Genomic DNA, 22,370 nt, shown 5'->3' on the forward strand with positions numbered 1-22,370 from the left:
TCAGAAATTTTATGCAGACCTTTAAAGTTATTAAAATAGTACAGGTTATCACATTATTTTGGGATTAGTTCATGGAAAACGCGTGATTTGACCAGCTGTTGTGTATATATTATCACGCCACGTCCAGGGACCCTTGCTGAAAACTTGTCAGAGGTGAGAGCTGGATCTCCTAGGATGCCCCTGAGTGCAGGAGCAGAAAGCCTGATTACCCACAGCCCAAAGCAGGCACGTGTCTCAAGTCAAACCTCTTATGTCGGAAGAAGTCAAGTAAACAACTAAACTAGGATTTAAGGAGGAGTGAACATATATATTGCCATGTAAAGAGAATCTACCCATCACTTCTCATTGCCACAGAAGAGCCAAAACACTGTGGAACTGCCAAGAATCACTAGACTGAAATGAGAGGCAACTAATTAAGTTATGCAGGGGTTTTGCATAATGTCATGCAAATGGGGTCTTTCTAGGACAGCATTTCCCAAACTGGGTGGATGTGCTCCCTGGAGGGATGCAAACGCTTTTGGGTGTAGGTCTAAGTGTATCACAGTGCAGTCAGTGACAACCCATTTCAGCTGCTACTGCCACTTTCCTCACTGCACATTCCCCTCACTTGTGGCAATTGGTAGCTATCAGTGACTGAGGGGAACACAGTGGTGGCATCTGCAGTGGTGAAAGTATCCAACCATAATACAGCAGGGTGTAAACTCATGAGTTTTGGGAAATATTAGTCTAGGGAGTTCTTGAATGATGCAAATTGACCCACCCAAAAGAACATGCAACGAATGAACCATTGCTCTTGGCTTTTATCCATACTCTGCCGTGGCAGCTGGGAGGTGACTAAGCAGACTATAGAAGTCGGGGCTTGGTATTCTTCATGGCGTAGATGTCACTGATGCTTTATGGAGTTTCCTTGTTGCTATTGTTCTGAATACAAGAGCAAGCAAGTTGAATAGAAACATTCTGAATTTATTTGTGGACACCTCAATAAGTGTGTGTGTCAGGCCAGAGGATCTGTCAGACTGATCCAAGTGGTGTGGAAGGTTTCTTTAGGGTTAAGGTGCTACAAAAATTTACTTTAATTTCACTGAAATGTGTTTAACTGCTTCTTTTTCTCAGAGGGAAAAGCCTTGAGGGATGAGGAAATTCTGCAGAACCTCCCAGTTGGCACAACTGCTACACTGTATTTTAAAGATTTAGGGCCTCAAATAGGATGGACTATGGTGAGAGATGCTTCAAATATGACCCATTTTAACTAATGTTTTTCCTTAGTTACTTCTTGCATCACTTTCTGTTTCCATTTATTTAGGATTTCCATTTGCTGTCTGGTCTGACAAGAGATGCAGACAGTAAATCCTCTTTTTCAGTACAGTTCATTTATTCAAAGAATCCAACAAAAGAATGTAATGCAAAACTTGCAGTTTGGCCCCTATGGAAAAACAACAGTGATTTCGTGCACATAGTAGACTGGCACTACAGAACTCAAAAGTATTTAGGCATCAAGCTCTCATTGTTTTCAGTAGAGTTAGGCATCTAACTGCCTGTGAGGATCTGGGCCTTAGTGATTATACAACTTTTGTTCTTTCCTCTCAGAAATCAGGTTTATTCTGGTGTCCTGGAGTTCAGTCTGCAAAAATGAGTAAGTTCCTTGACCCCCATAAAAATACTCAGGAGAATAAAATGACTCATCTGTTGTTTGCAGAGGACAGAACAGCAATGGCAGGGTGGTGAAAACTGGTTATATCAACAATATTAATAGCTGTCCAGGTCTTCTGACATCACATGTTCTACTGTCTTAACTCAAAGGAAAGTTCCATCATGGAAATATTATCGTGTAGCATTAAGCAGGTAGCCAGTGTCTCTGTGCCAGGCTTCCAGAACTTTTGCAATATGCATATTGTCTTTTAGCTCTAATTTAAACGTCACAGCATAAAGGGAAAGTTAATTAGCAATTTAAAGGCACATTTGTCATTGTTAACTACAGTCATTCATATAATGACAAAGAGAAAATTAATAAAAGTCATGACATCTAATTACTATTCAGCAGGTATAAATCCTCATAGTCTCAGTTTGGATCCTATGTTAGAAGGCCAAAACAACAATTGCAACACGAGCAGCTGAAAAGCAGAATTCATGTACACTGTAATACAACAGTATCAGCAAACATCATGAAAGTCAGAGAACTTCATAAGATTGAACTCCATTTAGACCAGGGGCCGGCAGTGTTTTTGGGCAGAGTCCCAATGATACCCACAACCTCGACTTGTAAGATGTTGGTGTGCCAGGGGTGGATGGCGGGGGAACCACAAGGGGCCCAATCTTTGCTGTGGCTGTACAACCCTGACCCCTTCCCTGCCATCTGCCTCGAGGCGCATGTGCCAAACAAAATGCCTTCACATACCATGCTCTGGCACCTGTGCTCTGGGGGTTGGCTACTTGATTTAGGCCACCATCATTCTGTCGCAATATTCAGATATAACTTAAGAAAAAATTTAGTTTCATCAAATGAAAAAGTAAAAATTTTTCCCATCTAGTCGGTTTATAAATTTGGTAGGAAAAGTGCTGATGCACTTATATCAGCTGATGATAACTCAATAGTTTTTTGGACAAGAGTGATTCTAACTGTATTAGAAGAAGAATAAACTTTGTGTGTGTGTTATTTTATTAATATAAATACAATAGGTTTACCTTATTTTTCCATAATCAGGATATGAACCTATTTTCCTCAGTTAGGAAATGACTATAATTAGCAATGTCTGACACACAGTAAACAGCAATTCAAAGTGATGCTCCTAAGAAATCTATATTTAAATTAAAATTCAATCATTTGAGACTACTTTCTTTTTTCCCAGAAGAGATTCTCCAAGAAAGGCTCTTCTTTTAACGTATGGTTTACTTGTAGCTTTCTAAGACAAGATGAGGGCTGGAGTTGTATCAATGTATATGCATCCACATTTGTCATGATTATATGTGGTGCCTTGTTAATTACACATACAAACTTTGTCATTTGTGTATGCAATCACTGTAATTATATACAATCACTGCAAATGCACGTGCATGCTATTCATACGTATTTTCAACAATCTCAACCTCTATTTTGAAATGATGTCGTGCCAAAAAAATATCCAACCTGACTCAATGGAAGACCTGAACATAGTATATTGCTAACCACAAAGAAACCAAAGCATAGTCACTGACCCACCCAGTCTTTTAATTATTTTCTTTCTGTTTTTGCAGGTATTTTTGATAGAATACGCAGGACCATTGTTCATCTATTTTCTGTTTTATTTCCGTATGCCTTTTGTCTATGGCCTGGATGAGAGATTTACATCAAGGCCACATCCAGTAGTTAAGTAAGTTCTTTCAAAGCCCTAGAGCAGTATTTCTGCTAACATGATAGTTTTTTCCAAATGTCTTGCCACAATTGTTTTTTTAGCATTCTTAAATGCTTTTGTCTTGCTGTTTCTAGCTTGGCATGTATCTGCCATTCTTTCCACTACATCAAAAGGTTGATTGAAACAGTATTTGTTCACCGGTTTTCCCATGGAACTATGCCACTGAGGAATATTGTTAAGGTAAATTGTTACAAAATCTAACCACAGTCCTCTTATAAATTTAATCCAGCCACCCTCTATTCTGCTTCCCTGGCACAACTTTTTTGGTGTGGCTTTGTGGTAATGTACAACTCTTACTCATAAGCCTGTAATTCTTTTAAAAGATTTATTACAATAACTTTCCCACTGCAAGCTATGTGCCACCACATCATTGCATCTCCTATTAGTTTTACTCTTTTGCTTCATTGTTTTTTCAAGATGGTAATACCTTTAGCATTCTTTCCCCTTTACAGGCAGCCAGTTCTTTTAGGCATGAATATTTCAGAAGCAATTTTATATTTTAAGGGGAGGTACAATCAAGCACATAGAGATTTTAACTTTTTTAATTTGCTTTTTATAATATCCTTTTATAACAGTTTCTTTCCTTTGCATTCTCATTTTCCATTAGGCGATTATTCATTTACCTTTGCTTCTCTAGCAAAAAGCAGCATGACTGTTCTGCCTTTCTTTCTTTTCTCAGATAAGCACAATCTAATATTAAACAGTGCTGCTGTGGGAATAGAGTCTCAGTTAACTTGCACTCTCCCTGTTTGCTGAGTGCCTGCACAGCAGTACAGTGTACTGCATAATTATGCATGGACTATGGATATTACAAAAAATTGGCAACCAAATTTTAAAACAATTTTATATTGTATTTACTCAAATATCACACACATCTTTTCCCCCTAAATTAGGTATCCAAAATTGGGGTGCAGGTTTTAAGCAAGGAAATTTGTTTCTGTGCCTGAATGGAGGCATAGGGATGCTGAAGGAACACGGGCAGAAGGAGCAGAGCCTGCTCTCTGGCCAAAATCTAGAGGCTTAACCCTGTCACAACTGCTGCCAAATTGGCCAAAAGCTGCTGCCAATTTGGCAGCGACTGTGACAGGGTTAAGCCTTGGCATCTGGCTGATCAGGAAAGGGTGGATGAATTATGCTGATGAGTAGATTCTGTTCCTGTTCCATGTTGCCAGATTCCAGCCATGACTCTGGAAAAATCTTTTTCTTCTTCATTCTGCCTTCACAAAATAAGGTGCATAGAGGGAGACCCCAAAATATTAGCCTCTCAAATCTAAAATAGGGCAAATCTTAACTCTGTAACATTCTTAAACAACACTGTGTAATATCCCCCAAATTCTCTCTCGTATCTACTAGGTGGTGTGTGAATTTACATTTAGCTCAGTATTTATTAATTTTTAATTATACATGGTCATAGTGCATGCTATAAAGGACACCTGAATACAGTCTTTCCTTTGTGAAGGAAATGTAAAGTTGGCTCCATAATATTTATTAGGTACATGGCAGATGCTTCTGACCTTTAAACCATTTTTCACAGTGCCATCTAGGGAGTTAAAATGGGGATTAAACAAGAATGGTAAGGTAAAGAATTAAAGGAGAGACAACAATGTACTGTAGTGAAAAGAGTAACTATCAGGTTGGAGGGAGATTTCTGGTGGAGTTCCTTAATAACTGGTTTTTGGACCTCTCTAATTTAATATCTTAATGACCCAGACACAAGGAAATAGAATGTGCTGATGAAATTTACACAAATTGGGAGGCATCATCAATACAGAGGAAAATTGGAATATCATGCAGGAAGAACTAGATGACGCTGAGGACAAGAGTAGTAAGAAATTAAATGAAATGCAATAGTACAGACTACAAGGTCATGCACTTGAGGATTCCTATTATAAATTAGGGACTCTTAGTTGGAAGTGACAGAGTGGTAGAAGGATTTGGGTACATCAGTCAACCACAGAATGATGTGAACCACTAATGTTATATATTCATAAACTATGCAAATGCACTCCTACAATGCATCAAGTGAGGTAGTTCCAATAGAAATAAAGGAACATCAGTGTTAATGTGCAAGGCAGCAGTGAGATCTTATCTGGAAAGCTGTGTACTATTTTGATCTCACAAATTCAAGAAAGATGAATTCAGACTGGAACAGGTACAAAGAAGGACTCCTGAGATGATCAGGGAAATTAGAATGAGGCTATCTTACATAGGAACTTAAAAGGAGCTTGGCTTGGTTAGCTTAGCAAATAAAGGGTGAAAGAACATATGAATGTACTCTATACATACTTCAAGGGATGTAAATACTAGAGAGGAAGAGCTATTTCATTTAAAAGACTGTGTAGACATGAGAAAAATTGGGTATAAACTGGCCGTGACTAAGCTGGTAATGAGGGCCACTGGCAGACTTGGGGGAAAAAACCCCAAAATAGTGCTTTACTTTCAGCTTAGCGCACCCCTGCACTTAGCGCAGTGCATGCTCAGAAGAGGAACCGCATCAGTTGGACTCAGCTTGCTCAGCGTCTGTATAGATCGTGCACTTCAGTGGGGCTTTTTGGGGCTTTTATCTAATAGCTGATTGAATCTTTGGGTCTTTTTCTTTCAGTGCAAGCCGCAGTTGTGTGGTAAATCATATCCTTTGACCAGTGCTTGTTCACTTTAATTACCACATAATTACAACTGTTTACATTTTAATGTTTAAGACACTTTGCCGATAACATTTTTTCTGCCCTAAAATCTGTTGGCAGATGATTTGGCCCCTGACATCACCAAGGGTTATGGCAAGATTTCCTTTTTGTAAGTTTCCATCCCAAGAGCACAAGCCCTTGAGGGCAAAGTCTGTAATTTTGCACAGTGCTAAGTGCATTTTGGACCATAGTGTAAGCTAGAGCTGTCCAACTGGCAACCTGTGGGGTGTGTGCAGCCCATGGGTTAAATAGTGGCCCCTGGGCTCCCACCCAGCTGTTGCTCTGCCAGTGTTCCAGATGCAGAAGCAGCCAGGGGCTCTAGGCTCCCTCTTCCTCTGGCTCCTCGTTCCGTGCCCCAGGTGGCAGGGAGATGTGGCTCAGCCTGCAGTGCTGAGGAGGAGCCCGTGGCCAGATAGCTGGAGGTGAAGTGGAGCACCCAGGTGCGTGAAGCAGTGGGGCAGGGAGTAGAGTTATGCAGTGTGCAGCCCTATACCCCATGGCTCCTGGTCACCTAGAAGTTGGACAGCCCTGCTGTAAGCTGGTTATTACTGAAGCTAGGCACTGAGGGTGAAGTTACATGTTACACTTTAACCATACTAGGGGCACTTAAAACTTGAACATCCATGTGAACTCATGCTAAGTGTCCTCCAAGCATCTGAAAAGTTATGCCACTTCAGGTGAGGGTTACTTCTGGGTTATGCTACCTAGGTTGAGTTAGGGTAACTTCAGTCCACAGAGACAGTCCTCCAGCATCCCAGGATGTACCACTCCCAGGGTAGCTCTGCCCCCACAGCAGGGATAGCCCAGGTATTGTGGCTTCTAGCCACATCCTGCTCACCAGCCCTCTAGTGGCAAGTCAGAGCTGTGCAGGCAAGAAACAGTATTAACCCTTAACATGCAGTTGTTCACAGCATGTTCTAACTTTAACACTGCTTAGCATTTTACAGATTGAGTATGGTCTAAGTGTAATGAGTAACTTCATCCTGACTGGGAGCCTCAACATAAGTCCTACTTCTTGTTCTGCTACAGAATTTATATGCATCTTTGGAGAAGTTATTTAATCTCTCTGTGCATTAGTTCCCCATTATCTGTAACTTAGTGATAATAACACTTTCTTTTCGCTACCATTTCTCTTGGTCCCTAAGTCTGAGGCAGTGACTGCCTCTAAATATATGTTTGTACAATACCTTGTAAAATAGTGCTTCAGTCTTGTTTGAGATCTCTGGGGACTTCCATTGTGCAAACGTTAATTATGGCAATAGGGAAAACTGAAATTCATCATAACACTTGATACAGGTCGAAAGGTGCACCCCTTCTTGTGGGGTATGGCATTGTATTACCCCTTACAGTCATTCCTGAAAGAACCACATTGTCAGACCGACTGGCTACAATCAGCAAATAGCTTTTCAGATGCTGAGCTTAGATACACCCTTTTTCTGGGCATTCCTGCTAAAAATGCTGTGTCAGTGCACGTCTATAGGTAATTGCTATCGTACTACTTGACTGTCTCTGTATATTTAAGCAAAGCCCAAGTATCAGAGCCTCCCTCCTCATGACAAATAGCTCTTCTGGGAGGATGTGGACTTACAGCTGGTCATGGTTTTGCCATTAAGCAATTGCTGTGAGTGCCAAGACTATCTCAGGTCAGGTGCAGGTTTTATTACTGTGCTCATGTATCTTTAACAGGAGACTTTTAGGCTTGGCAGACTGTGCTGCATTTGAAATGCACATTAACAAAATACAAATCCCTTCCCTCCCGCCATGCTGCCTGTGGTATTTGTATGGAACACTGATGGCAAATTTACATTCCTTTAAATTCAGCAAAAAATTCAACTTGCAATAGCAGAGGACCAGTACGTTTGCCAAAGCTCTTTAACAGAGTTATTTTAAAATTTGTTAGGAACCCTCTGAAGCCTTCAAACTGAAATCCATTTCTTTTCATCCTCCCACCTCAGCATGTACTCACCTACACAGCTATGTTATTGCTAGGATTTTCTTTGCATTTGTTTTGCAGGAAAACATTTTAAAATGAATGTGACTTTTGCAAACAATATAAGGACACCAAGATGAGGTTGAATGTTGAGCTTCAATATTCAACAGTGACCCTTTAAACAATCTGTAGGCTGGCCACTTTAAGATTAACTGCCCCACAGTGATAATACCTGGATATTTTTGCTTTTTTTCCCTTCTCATCTTCACTGTATTTTCCTTTCTCCATCTTCTAGTTCCTTATCTCAACCCTAGTCATTCACTCTGTGAGGAATGTATTTCTCAAGCGTTTCTTCTCTTATCTTTGCTCACCAGCCTCTGGTGCTTCGTAGCCGTTTGTGGGGGCAGTTCTGCTTATCTAAATCAACCACTCAGGGCAGTTTCCTGGCAGGGTGTCTCTGATGCCATCATATTTACCCTCTAATCCATGGAATGGTAGTAGCTAAAAATTTGAGTCACTAACCACTTGGGATGGCCTTAGCTTTACAAACTCATTGGCCTTGTCTACACCAGACACTGACTGCACAGTCATTGCTGTGCAGTTGTCCAGTACTTGTATAAACAAGTACTAAATGACTGCATAATAACCATGTTACTGCACAGTGTGCCAATAAACAGCTTTTTTGTGATGCTGACTACACAGTAGCCCAAGACTACTGTGCAGTAGCCTCATCGTCATGGTTTCTGCCACACGACTGTACTGTGCAGTAGTCTCGACTACTGTGTAGTCAGCATCTTGTGTAGACATGGCCATTGAGAATGGAGCAGTGTGGCCAGAGAGGAAAAGCAGAGCACAAAAATCAAGGTACTCTCTCTGTAAGAGTCAGTTAATTGAAAACAGCACTCTGACTGGTCATCCTAATGTAACCAGCCATTGGCTACTTAGAGTTATTGTTGAAATGGATAAATCTAATATTGAATCTGACCTTTCTTCCCGCTGGGTACAAGACATGTATCACCTTTACTGTTCAGTAAATTAACTTTGCTGTGTAGGAAAAATAAAGACGCATGGTGCACAGTCTTACTGCATAATAAATCACTCATTCAAGGTAAGATTACCCCATGAAAACTGTGTAATTTTACTACATGCGAAACTTACGCTTTAGACTATACCAGGTGTCTATTCCCCTAGCCGTTTTTGTGTCAGGATAGCTGTTTGTGTTTAGTGCAATCACATTCACTTGCCACCTAGTGGCCAGGATCTGTAACAAGAGTAACTGAAATTACTGCACAGTACAAGAGTGCATCTACACATACATGCCTGTACTGTGCAGTAAATATGGTGATTTACACTGACTTGAGCGTGATGCAGGTATTAAATTTATGCCCAATTAGTTACTGCACAGTAACACACATGTAGATGTCTTACTGCATGGTAACATTGTGTGTGTGGACTGATTTGGGACTAACTTTAGTCCCAAGTCAGTCCACACACAGCATTAATGCGCTGTAACACCTGCACATGTAGACACTGGCCTATTCCAGTTTACTGTTCATTAAATTTAAGCCAGCATAAAAGCATGTGTAGACATGCCCACAGAGTAAAATCTGAAGTGATTACTCTGTTTCAGGGTTGCTCAACTTCTGAGCAGCTGGGGGCCAGCATGGAGTGGGCCATGTGATGTGCCCCCTGCCCCCATGCAGTGGGAGTGTCCTTGCCATGAAAACCCTCTGCTGTACCATGTGGGTGTCCCTACTGTACCATGTCACACAGTGGGACAGGGGCAGGTGCAGGCAGTGGAAGAGGGAGGGAGAGGGCCCCCAGCAACTGCAGTGGCAGCACCAGGAGAGCAATGGGGGAAGCAGTAGGACCAGAAGCCCTTAGGTCTTTGAGTTAACCCCTTGGCCCACAAGCCACCAGTACAGTCCTGCTGTATTGTATTTGTGTCGTGTGTCCAGACCCTTAGATGGCTTGCAAAATACACATTGCTTATATTTGGATATAAAAGGATTTAAGTGTCTCACCACCCATTCTCTTCCAACTCTGTTTATGGATGCTTAGATTAAATCTGCATCTGCTTTAGACTGATAGGCTAGATTTTCAGGATGGTGGCATACAGCTCTAAATCCTATTAAATATCATAAACAGCCGAGTTGCTAATTACACCTCAGAGTACAGGAAGGGGGAACCCACCTGCTGTCCCCAGCTGAGCCCAGCACCTCACACAGCTATTCCCCACAGCCACTGGCTGGAGCAGGGCATGGGCAGCCTTGAGGCTCCCTGCACACTGGTCAACTGGGGACAGTGGCAGCAGCAGGCAGGTCTCTCCTTCCTGAGTTCAAAGGTATAATTAGCAGGGTTTGCACCCTGGGCCAAGCCTGCTGGAGAGAAGGAATGGGAGTGAAGGAAAGGCATACTGGAGGGGTGGGGATGCTGAGAGTGGGAGTGGGGTCTGCTGCCCCCAGCTCCCAGGCCTGAGCCCCCAGGTGTATGTGGCAGGGGGGCCCCAAGCAGCTACCTGTGGGCTGGAACTCTGCCAGCCTTCATGGGAAAAGCCACATTTCCCACATTTTTCTCCTTTAAAAGAGAATCCATCTTTAAAGTTTGTTCACAGCCCTTTCATATATTCTTGCAACCCATGTGTTGAGAAATACTGCCTTAGGGGATCCAGGTGTATAGAGGACACCAATAGAGGACAACATTACAAGAAGCAAGGAGAGGTCTTTAAAAGCAGCCAAGAAGTACAGGTCCTAAAACTCAGCCAAGAACAGATCATTAGAAATGTTAGTGAAGACATTTTCAGTGGAGTTTGGAAGCTAGATTTGGGGAAGGTCAAGAATGGAATGGAAAGAAAGGAGCTCCAGCAAATGGGTGCAGACAGCCTGGTCACAGTGGTAAGAGAGACATGGGACAATAGTCTGAGTGAGATGTAGTAAAGGCAATGATGGTTATTTAAGATGGGGAACATTAAAGCATGTTTGCATATGGAGGGCAAGGATGAGGAGAAGAGCAAGGGGAGGTGGGAGGACAAGGAAAGAGGTGGGAATAGTTCTTAATGTAAAATTCATAATGGATGTTAATTTTGTATTTGGCAGTCCAAATCCTCTCCTCCCTTAGCACATGGCCTTTATGCTACCTCACCTCTGAACTGTGTGCCCTGACATTAAATTACTAGACCAAAAAAAAATATCTTCAGCTTTTGGGCCATGTTTTCAAAAACAGTTTCTGAGCCAAGCAGTCTGTGTGCTGTAACAAGTGATATTTCACTCTAAGAGCAGCACTCCTTTCCTGTCATTTGCTCTGACTTTACTATGCTTGGTCTGTCATGTTTTATTGTGTTATCAGAAACTTGCAAGATCAGCCCTAGTGACTGTTATCACTAACGCTTACAGAAATAACTAGGCTAGAGGCTTGAATTGTTTTCTTGTTACACTGGTCAGCTGACATAGCTTTATGTTATTAAAATTTAAAACGTATTAAAATTACTTATTTTTCAGAACTGCTTATATTACTGGGGATTTGCTGCTTGGCTGGCTTATTACATCAATCATCCTCTCTATACACCTCCTTGTAAGTAGTAAAATGGCCCTCAGAATTGTTGTAAAGCTCCCTTACTGGATGTACATTAGTGCTAACTATGTGCTTTTTCAATTTTTTTTTATAGCCTATGGACAAAAACAGATAAATATTGCTGTGATCATGTTTCTGGTAGGTTAGTTACTTTACTTATAAGACATGAACATTTCTTTACTTCTTAAAATTGTATAAATGGGAGAGAAGAGAATGGGATGGCCAAGCATTTACTACTGGAAAGCTCAGGACTTAGAACTAAGAGTAATATTTTTTTTTAGTTAGAACAGAGTTGCCAGTTTGGATTTGATCCTGGATACCAAGACCATTTTTAGTTCAGTTAAAGTTTCAGGATCATCTAGCTGATAGATGAAACCGTGAGTGCAGAGAATCATGTTGAACTACATACATCAACAGGATCCTAGCCCCATCAGTGGCTAGTATTGTCAGGGGCAGACCCAGAGGGTATGCAGTGACACTGCTTATCCCCCTTTCAGACTGGACCATGCTGCTGGAGACTCTGGGGACTTAAAAAAAAAAAAAAAAAAAAAAAACACGCCAACCAGGTAAAAGTCCCCACTCCTCCCATTCATTCCAAAGCAAGTGAGAATCCCCCTTATCTTCAGTCATCAGAAGCACATCCTCTTCCCCCCTCTTGCCTATCCTCTGCCTGCTGTGGCTGCTTTCCCTGCTGTCCTGAGGGTGGGGAAATCTTCAGAGCTGCTCCTGCCTGCTCCAGCTGGGCTGTGCAGGGGCTGGGCTCGCTAAGGCAGGAGCAGTGGCAGTCTCTCCCCACTTTTCAATCCTTTTTTGATCCCTTTTTTCAATCCTATTTAGTTTATTCTGCTATAAGCCTACTGAAGTATTTTAAAGAATTCTCTATAAATTAACCCTGAGAAGTATACTAGGGGTAGTGTTAGAGTGACATCGTAGTTGTGATGGTACAGGAATTATGCAAGATGCAAGGATTTTTTGGGGGTGATATTTTTCATTGGACCAACTGCAGGGTTAGAATAAAGTTAGACAAGCTTTTGAATGCAAGACATTTGTCTTCAGGTGAACATCAAGAAAGCTTGTCTAACTATTTCAAGCCTGCAGTTTAGCCAATAAAAGATACAACCCCCCCCCCCCCCCACAAAAAAAAAAAAAAAAAAAAGTCCTTGCCTCAAGTATAGTAAAGAAAATGCTTCCATTTCACTTATTCCTATTCTTCTTGCAGCTGTGTGAGGCTGGGAATTTCTCTATCCATGTTGCACTCAGTGATCTCAGGAGAGATGGTAAAAGCTGCATTATTGTTCTCTACTTTTATGTAATTAAGTTAGCACTTCAGCAATGAAATGCACTAAGGTGTAGTGAGCCTTCCTTGAGGGACCCGTCCAGTTTAGTTGAAAGAGAGAATTCAGTATCTCATAGGACTGAACCCTAAGGAAACATGGACTATGCATGGAATGAAGAATCAGATCATTTATGCAGTACCTTACAGTAAATTTGCTTACCATATTTCATGGTGTATAGGTTGACGTGGTGTACAAGTCGATCCCATTTTTCTGATCCGCAAAGTTAGGAATTTCATAGATCCAGTGTATAAGGTGTCCTAACTTTTTTGATCAGAAATATGGGGTAAACCTATACCGGCCCCTGTGTGCCCTCACTGCAGGCCAGGCACCTAGGGAGTGGACATGTGCCACAGCACCACTCACAGGGGATGCGGATGGCTGGCATGGCCCCCTCCCCTGTGAGCAGCGCAGCTTGGGCCATGCCAGCTGAGTACCAAGCCTGGTTCTGTGTGCTGCTAGCGATGCTGCTGAGCACTGAGCCCAGCCCCGACCCTTATGATTGGCACTGGGCTCAGTGCTTGGCTGGCATAGCCAGACTTGGAGCTTGGCAGCATCACTCACAGCAGACGGGGCCAGGCTCAGCACTCAGCTGGCATGGCCCAGGCAGCACCACTCGCAGAGGATAGGGCTGCACCAGCTGAGCACTGAGCCCATCCCTGACTCCATCCCCATCTCCTGTGAGCAGTGCTGCGTGGGCTGTGCCAGCTGAATGCCAAGCCCATCCCTGTCTGCTGCGCGCAGTGCTGCTGAGTGCTGAGGCCGGCCATGCCAGCCAAGCACTGAGCCTGGCACTGCTCACAGGGGACAGGACTAGGCTTGGCACTTGGCAGCACCACTAGCAGCAGACAAGACCATGCTTAGTGCTTGGCTGGTGCGCCCCCATCCCCTGAGAGTGGTGCTGCCTGGGTCACACCAGCTAAATGCTGAGTCCAGTGCCACTCTCAGGGGACGATGATACTATGTACAAGTTGAGATTGAATTTTAAAGTTAAAAACCGGGCTTCAAAACTCTACTTGTACACCGTGAAATACTGTACTTAGGGCCAGATTGTACATTCAGGACATGGGCCCCTGTTAGTGGCACTGGAACAGGCCATAGTGCCTGATCCAAGTGGTGGTGTCATTAGCTGGACTAGGTGAGTATATGAGCCATTACCTAGCTTGGCTCCTAGACAAACTGTGTGTGCTTGGAGGTGAGAGTGGGAGGGTTGCCTTCTCTTTGTGCAAAGACTAGGTGCATTCTGGTCTTTAATAGCTACAACCTGCATCTGTAATTGTATGACAATCTCTCTAATAAGAACAGAAATACTGTTCATTTTTGAGGTCTGAGAGGTGGTGCACATACCTTTTTTGGGAGTAACCTAGGGCTGGCCAGTCAGCATTTCCAGTGATCTTTTCCAAGGATGTTGCTATCATGAATGGTAGCTACAAATACAGCAAAACATCTTATATGGGGTACCTGTAGACGTGCAGGACACCTGCTCTGACGTGCTGTAACTACTCAGTTGAATTAATCACCTGACTAATTAGCACTCTCCTCAAATAAGCTTTAAAGTGCTCCTGCTGCCATTTTGAAGCATGGGATGCTGAATACACAGGATGCTGGGGGTGCTTTAATTAGAGTGGCTTCCAAAAGACACTCTAATTAACCCCACTCCTCCCCTCCCCTCCATTTCCATCCCCACCCCTACTCCCAGAGCAAGTGTAAAGATGCCCATTATGCCCAAAGCATTCCTTCACAGGTATCCTAATCTCTCTGCTGGATTCAGAGGTCTCCATTTTTAGGAAAACCTGCCTTACCATCTGTCAGTTATGAGGCACTTTGATGGGTAAAGGTGGATTGTTTTTATAGCAAACTACAGCGTAAGTAGAGATGTTGGCATTTTTATATTTTGGGTTTTTTAATCTGTAGGATCCAAAATCCGTAAAATCCCATATCCAACAAAGAATCCTTTCACGTGGCTGTTTTTCTTTGTATCCTGCCCTAACTACACGTACGAGGTAAGTGTTCTTGAACAAAACGTTTTAAGTTCCTAATTTTGCAGGTTGCAGCTTCATTTGTATTGGGATATTTAATACTGATTTGGACTGAAAATCTCACTGGATATGGTTTTCCAGTCAGGTGTAATGAGACAGACTGTGTTCAAGGCAACTTTTCTAGTCCCTTCCTAAACTGTCCTGATCAGTCATGATTGGAGCTGCCAAATTGTATGCCTGTCTGAAAATGATCACCATACAATCATCACCTCCATGTAGATCTGACTAGGGGTTTCCAGTAACCACTAGCACCTGCCCCTGTTGCCACTCACCTAGCACCATCGGACTTGCTATTAAAGGATAACACCTACATGTGTCGTCTTTAAATGGGGGGGATGCATAGAGTGAGCATCAGGAAAAAAAAAGCCCAGAGTAGTTTCAGTGAAGTTCATTCATGTGCAAGGAAGCTGCATGAGGTCTTTACACCTCTTAATCTCTCATAATTTAAGACTTTAATGGGCTATAAGCAATGTGTAGACGTTACCTAGGTTCTCTCAAAAGGGTAAAATTCAGGCTGTCTTCAAACAGCATTGCACCACAGAGATCAGACTTATACAAAATCCTGGTGGGGATTCACTGGAGAAAATGAAAACAGTATTTGTACCCCTGGCTGTAGACTATAGCACTGACATAGGAACAGGAAATACAAAATAAATGGAAAAAAGGGTGAGAGGAAACTATAATGATGTTGAACAGTCTGAAATGTCACATACCCATTAACAACTGTTTAAAATATGGCTAGGTACAGACATTCAAAAAGCCTGAGATGGAATTGATCTGAGTTGCACAGTTTTCTGTAAGCAACATAGTTTAGATAGGTAGCAAACAGAATACACATTCGCCTTTGGTGGGGGTGGCAAATCTTAGACTGGGTTCTGCCATTTTTAAACCAGTTGGTGTGCGCCAAACTTCTGTTATGGGTATAGACCGGTTTCCAATCACTTATATACCAATAAAAGTGTAATGTCTATACCTGGCCGAAGAAGAAAGTTTTGTTTGAGGCTAACAGGCTGCCACGTACTTTTTGATATAGGTTCCAGACACAGATTCACTTGACTGTGGCTTCTTTGTGTACCTACCTTAGGACAGGATTTTTTCAATGAAAGGAGGTATACATGCAAATTCCATCACCAGAAATGTTTTTAATTTCCTTGGCCAAACAGGTGGGGACCTGGATCAGTTTCACTGTCATGACTCAGTGTGTCCCAGGTGAGTAACATGTTCATCTCAACTAGCTAATATGTCCTCAGTGCAGAAGAGTGTTGTTTTCCTGGCATTCACATGGTGTCTTTTTCTTTCTTCCTTATAGTGGCATTGTTTACTTTGCTTTGCTTTATTCAGATGACAATTTGGGCAAAAGATAAACACTGCACCTACCTACGAGAATTCAAGGATTATCCAAGTCTTCGAATGCCAATTATTCCTTTCTTATTATAAGAAGAAAGACTTATTTGAATGCTTGTGTGGAACTACAGGAAGAAAAAGCTAATGGGTTTCTTTTATGGACAAAACTGCTAGTAATTGGGAGAATTTGTTTAAATAACTAAGCTGAGATGGCTCTAGTGCATACTGGATCTCCATTGCTGTGGGAAATTCTAGACTGTTGAAACCCTCCTAATATGTCTAAATTCAGGGGCATTTTTGAAACCCAGATTAATTGCCATGACTGTTGCTTCATTGATGGTCATAGGTCCCTATGGCTCACTATAACCAAACTGGCCTAGAGATTTCCAGTCAGTAACAGCTGGGTCTTCCTCTACCAGTGATCTGAGGCAGCGAGAAGGCTTGCCGTGAGGAATTTCCAGCTTTGGGAGCAGCATTCCACCAGAGTGCCAATCAAGTTGCCTTTCCTGAGTCTCCCCAGCTGGAGTGAAATTGGTGCGGGGGCAAGTGCATCATAAGTTACAAAGGGAAAGATGTACTTGGAATAGAGAGGTGAGCACTACCACAGAGGACTGAGATGATTATTCTAATGTATGTGTTGTCTGGGCAATCTGAAAGCAAAAGTAATTTTGGGTATAACATCCCTTTTTTAGAAAGTTCCTTTACCAATAAATTGTTCATTGGCTAGTAGAGAAGATTTTGAAGATCTAATCTCTTCTGCAGCTATGCTATCTGACCTGTTTTCATAAAACAAGTCATTGTGATACCAAAGGATCTTTTATCTAGACATTTTGTGTTAGTGTTCTCTGAAGAGTTTTTAATATACTTTGTAAACAAATGCACTAACCTAACAGTCCTCAAAATGATAGTTCCATCAACATTTGCAAGCCAGGGAGGAGGACCCAGATACACTTTGAACTTCCTGTGTTTTGTTTTCCACAAGGTGCTCAGTGTGACCTGGGAAAGTTTTGTACAAAACTACTCAAGAAACTGTTGCAATCGTGTCTTACTGACATTTTAAAGAAACTATTTTAGAACATATCTATGAATAGAAGACATATATACTGTTTTGTTTCATGACTATTTATTTATCTATAAAAGATGTATAGAAGGATTTTTTGCAGCTATTTGTAATAATGACATATGCAATAAATCAAACCTACATTTTGAATCCCATCAAAAATAATTATGGCAACAAAAGATTGCATGTGGTTGCTGACATTTTGTATAGTACAAAGCAAAATAGCCTAGTCTCGTGTCAAATAAAAAAGCTATATCAGGGGAGGAGAGGATGGGGGGAATGGAACTGATGAACAAAAATACACAACAGCCTTCATTTTTGCATAACAAATTCTTTCAGTGAGAAAGTGGCTGAGGGACATGCTCTGGTAAGTAACCAAAGCAATAAATCAGTGTGAACCTGCTTGTCTCACTAATCTAAACTGTGAACCAGGAAAGGATCTAGATGCAAAATTAGTGTTTTTGCAGAGGGAAAATTTCATCCTGATTTATGATAGGGATGTCTTCCCAGACCTCTTTGTGAAATGGAGAATGTCAGTATGGCCTGGGTCAGGCTGGAGCATAAATACCAAGCATTATGTTGACTCTTTTAAAATACCTGTTTCAGCATTTTTGCCTCAGCACATGAAACCAGAAAGTGAAGGGGCATGTGGTCATATTCATTAAAACATATATCAAACTTTTTCAAATGTCAAAAAGGTTCTGCTTGGCTGTGAGCTTTGAGTTGGTTCTCCCTGAGGACAGTGGTGCAATCATACCCCCTCCTTTGCCTCTGGTTTACTGCTGAGAGCTCTGGTCTCAGCTACTGGACCCATGCTCAGTTTGCTCATTGCTACTGCCACACACCCCTTTTAGTGGTCCTCGATCCAATACTGGTTCCCCTGCCCCCTCATTTCTGCTGAAAAATGTCCTCTGTTTGCATCTGGAACTCTAATACAATGGCCTGACATTTCAACAAGGCAGCCTCTGAGCAGCTATATGGTCTGTTAGCAACTATGTTCTGACCCAGTCTAGATTTTCCTATTTCTGAGCTGGGCAGTGCTCTCTGCCTTTGGCTCTGCACCCAGTGCTACTAGTAGCAGTTAAAAATACCAGGGTACAGAAACTGTACTCTTAATAGCTTTGTGTGCGCTCAGAAGGAGGAAAGAGTCCTTTCCTTTTGCACCAAAAATGATTTTTATTTTACAGAAGCATTTTATAAACCAAACACCTTGACTCCTTTCACATTTTCGATGTGTATCTCATGCGTTTCTCATGTCAGAGCAGTAGAAGCTTCCTGTGCCTGCTAAAGTTACACATTTCTCAGCAAGACTTTATCTGAATACTGTGCCCAGGAGTGGTTTCTTCACTGTCCATACTGCCACAATATGGCACTTCCCTGAGCTATTTATGCTCCTGGTATTAGTAGCTGCACTATGCAGATGTCTGTGCAGGAGAATCTGGGTACACCTTCACTTCTCTCCTGGCTCCAGCTGCACGAGGGTGTAAAGGAATTGTCTCGTCTTCCATCTGTTGCTTAGCAAAGTTCACAAATACCTGTATAAGGAAAAGACAGATAAAGCACCAGACCCTACCAAGACCAGACAGTCCAACTACTTTGGCAAATTGCATCATACCAGCTTCTCTGTAGGGAACAGGTGCAGAAGGAAAGCCACAGGGATGTGCAGAAGTGAGACCCTGTCTGCCAGCGCAGCTCACACATTTTTCATTATTCGATATCAATATGGATAAGTGCTGTATGGAAGCCAAATTGGTCTCTCAACTTCAGCAGATATAGGGCTCTGTCAAGGCTCACACAGTGTGAGATCAACTCCTTGCTTACTCAGTAGTTTGAGGAGATAAATGGTGGTCCTGAAGTCCTTATGCACATGCCAGGAGGAAATGTAGCACTTCCACAGGTGTATGCACCCACCCATGGGAGGGGGAGAGGCAGGGGGAAGGAAGGGGAGTGGGGCTGTTAACAGCCCTGAGAAAGATATTGTCTGGACAGACTCAGAGCCACTGCAAAAGCATGGAGATGGCCATGATACTATTCAGTGACAGTGTAAGCACAATGCTGCCAGTTTGGGTACCTAGTACATGCAAAGCAGGTGTGGCACGTCTCACCATGACTGATGCCCAATAGGCAAACCTGCCCACAACACTGGCCAACTTTGCAGGGTTTTTAATTACTGCTTCTGTACAGAAATCTATGCCTTTTGAGGAAGACAAATATATAATCACTGGATTGAGTACTACAGCAGCTCTGTGCACAAGGCAATTAAAACTCTTCATTAAAGCAAATCTGATGGAAGTGACCTGGTTATTCTGCAGGTCTCATTCTGAAGGACAGAGCACAGCATGAATAGTGCTCAGTAATTCTCCTAAACTGAGGATTCAGGCATGATCCTGGTGACCAGGTTGTGAGAGTTCCTGTGCCTGGGATAAGATGTCATTACAGCTTTCAAACAGCAGCAGTTTACACAGCATAAAACATCTACACAACTCCTGTCTTATCCTGCTTTCCTACTGGAGACCATTGAAAAAAGTGTGCAAGAGAAAGCCTTTTAAAGGTTAATTTTAATGTTTATTCAAGGCAGTTAGATATAAATTATTCTGAGTTCTGCTACATCCCTATTGCATTTCCTGTCTCTTATTAATCAGATGAGTCTCAGGATGAGTTTACTATTTCTTACTTACTTGATCTAAAGTTGTTTGAGAAACAGAATATTCTTCAATACTCAGGCTTTCCTTGTTGGAGATAAGTAACCGAAAGATCTTGGCCAGCGAGGAGGAGCATATCTGGTACTGCAGCATGCTGTAGTGTTTCTCTCTCTGTAAACTCCCAGGGAAGTTTGCATGTATGAATTGTTCAGCTGAGGTAGGATCTGGAGGCATCCCAGGCTTTGGGGCTTTGATTTTCAATGTGACAATATAGCCATCTCCAAATCTGAGAAACACACATGGATTTGGTTGTTTTATAAAGACTATAAAGACTGAGTTTGCTTTTCAATAAGGGAAAATTTATCTTTAGCAGTTACACATGTACTCAGGAGTATTTAAAATGAACACATACAACTAACTCTATCAAGCAGCGGTAGTAAGCTTTTGACACCAAGTATGCTGTAACAAAGTAGTCTGTAATATCTTGAGTGAAATGAAGACTAGGGGGCCTAACTTAATGATTTTATGTATTAAAGAGTTACTTTCACAAGGTGGGCAGTGAATTATTTTAAGGGACACAAGTCTAATTCAGTCCCGTCTTACCTAATGGTTGTACAAGTAGGGATTGTTGCAAACCATCTACTGCACATAGTATACAAGACTGAGATGTGCCCTCATAAGAAGACCAGACACATCTTTAACAACCTGGGAGAAAAACAAAACAACTTACTTGTATTTTAGATGTTGAATTGTGCCCAAGCATTTGAAGGTCCCCTTCACCATTATGGCTAGACGAGTACAGAGAGCTTCACATTCTTCCATGCTGGTAAAACAGAATAACAGAGTATCAAAATTAAAGCAGAGTCAGACTGTAAGAGTCCTTGGCCTCAGTACTGATTATAAGAAAGGAGGTTTATGTTACCTGTGTGACGTCAGAACTACAGCTCGCCCTTCTTTGATCACACTGACAATGGAGTTCCATAGGAGGCGTCGGGACTGAGGATCCATTCCTGTAGTTGGTTCATCCTGAAAAGACGCATTAATCTTTATTATAGTCATGACAGGGTTAAAGCATCAGGCCAGGGCATTAATTTTAGATTTCGTAAACAATGGACTTATTTTTTACTTTTGGAAAGCAAGGGCAACACATGAACAGAATTGGGAATGCAATGAACTCTGCATGAGGTATGGCTATTGGAAAGCAATTTAATGCAGTGCACACCATGAGATAGAAGCAATGCAAAAGCAGCTGGTTTAGGGTTTTACCTGTTGATTTCATAAGTATTTGTAATAGTTGCCTTCCCTCCAACTAACAGACTGTTGGAATGCCCAGGCACATTCAGCACTTATGGAGTCCCTGGGAATAACAAGGTTTAATCGGAAGCCAAATTCAGATTCCAAACACTGTGAAGCTTGTGCGTAATAAGCACACAGACCCTGCCATTTATATTTTAACATCTTTGGCTGCTGTTAATTGGCACTGACTTCATTTGGGCTGCACCAGTAGAGGAGCCAGCTTTAATAAAGCGGTTAGCCCAGCCGGTGGCAAAAAGTAACGAGTTGTGGCAAAGAATTTTTACATTAATCTTTTACATTTATTCTGAGATGTGAAAAAAACATTCAACACTTTGCTTTACAAGGCACACATGGAACACAAAGAACCAGTAAGGGGCAAAAACAAACATGCAATTAGAAAGCTGTTAGTGCTCTCTTTGATCAGGAAAACTGCAGTGATACCAGCTTATCTAATGGCAAGCGCTATGCAGTAATTGAATTGAGAGTTAAATTCTTGCTGGCACTTGCAACCTGTGTTCCTCTTGAGACCAGAATTCATGACATGGTAATTTAAGCAATAGCTACAAAGTTTTATTTCAGAATCACTACAAGGTGGGGAAGAGCAGAGGTCTAGTTCTATTTCCCTATATGTGTCTAAATGACAGTTTTCTAGCCATGTGGTGGCATTTTTTGGCACTTACACACAGGTAGTGATTTCAATTCCCCTGAAGTGAAGACGCATTAGCGTGTGCATATAGGCTGAGCAAGACTGTGCGACATGGCTATGTTTCAATTCGGTTTTGGATTTGGCCATTTCGGAGGGACGGTGGTGTGTTTCGGATCACTGTTCCATTTCAATTCAGTCGAATTTGTTTTGGAGTTTTGATGCTGTTTTGGTGATTCATCCATAGGCTATAATGGGGAGTCACTAAAATACCTATAACTTTGTCATTTTGTGCCTGATTTTGATTAAACTTGCAGAGATGGTAGCCTCTTCCACAGGCATAAAGCCTGCAAAACTTCAAGGAGATAGGTGCAGGGGTTTTTGTAAAACTATACCTCAAACTGTTCAAAGCAAAACCCATGTCACGTGTGTGTTAAGG

General features: G+C 42.0%; 2 protein-coding genes across 3 annotated transcripts in view; one reads left to right on the forward strand and one right to left on the reverse strand.

The window, feature by feature from the left end:
- Window positions 1-17,540, forward strand: part of LOC102383204 (very-long-chain enoyl-CoA reductase-like) — a 36,299-nt gene extending 18,759 nt beyond the window's left edge. The window contains exons 5-13 of one of the 2 annotated variants that reach the window (XM_025201882.1): window positions 1,114-1,217; window positions 3,232-3,347; window positions 3,464-3,569; window positions 11,501-11,573; window positions 11,668-11,711; window positions 12,793-12,850; window positions 14,822-14,910; window positions 16,110-16,155; window positions 16,256-17,538. In XM_025201882.1, coding sequence (XP_025057667.1) covers window positions 1,114-1,217; window positions 3,232-3,347; window positions 3,464-3,569; window positions 11,501-11,573; window positions 11,668-11,711; window positions 12,793-12,850; window positions 14,822-14,910; window positions 16,110-16,155; window positions 16,256-16,383 — 764 coding nt within the window. In that variant the 3' untranslated portion in view covers window positions 16,384-17,538. Of the gene's footprint in view, window positions 1-1,113; window positions 1,218-3,231; window positions 3,348-3,463; window positions 3,570-11,500; window positions 11,574-11,667; window positions 11,712-12,792; window positions 12,851-14,821; window positions 14,911-16,030; window positions 16,156-16,255 lie in introns of both variants that reach the window. The other variant, XM_025201883.1, reaches the window with a different exon arrangement.
- A 248-nt stretch (window positions 17,541-17,788) lies between these two features.
- The window catches only part of ABCA4 (ATP binding cassette subfamily A member 4), a 109,282-nt gene continuing 104,700 nt past the window's right edge, over window positions 17,789-22,370 (reverse strand). The window contains exons 47-50 of the mRNA XM_006021864.3: window positions 20,915-21,018; window positions 20,723-20,815; window positions 20,029-20,278; window positions 17,789-18,885 (exon numbers count right to left, since the gene is read on the reverse strand). Coding sequence (XP_006021926.1) covers window positions 18,763-18,885; window positions 20,029-20,278; window positions 20,723-20,815; window positions 20,915-21,018 — 570 coding nt within the window. The 3' untranslated portion in view covers window positions 17,789-18,762. The remainder of the gene's footprint in view (window positions 18,886-20,028; window positions 20,279-20,722; window positions 20,816-20,914; window positions 21,019-22,370) is intronic.

This window comes from Alligator sinensis, unplaced genomic scaffold, assembly GCF_000455745.1.
Source record: "Alligator sinensis unplaced genomic scaffold, ASM45574v1 scaffold199_1, whole genome shotgun sequence".
NCBI lineage: Eukaryota > Metazoa > Chordata > Crocodylia > Alligatoridae > Alligator > Alligator sinensis.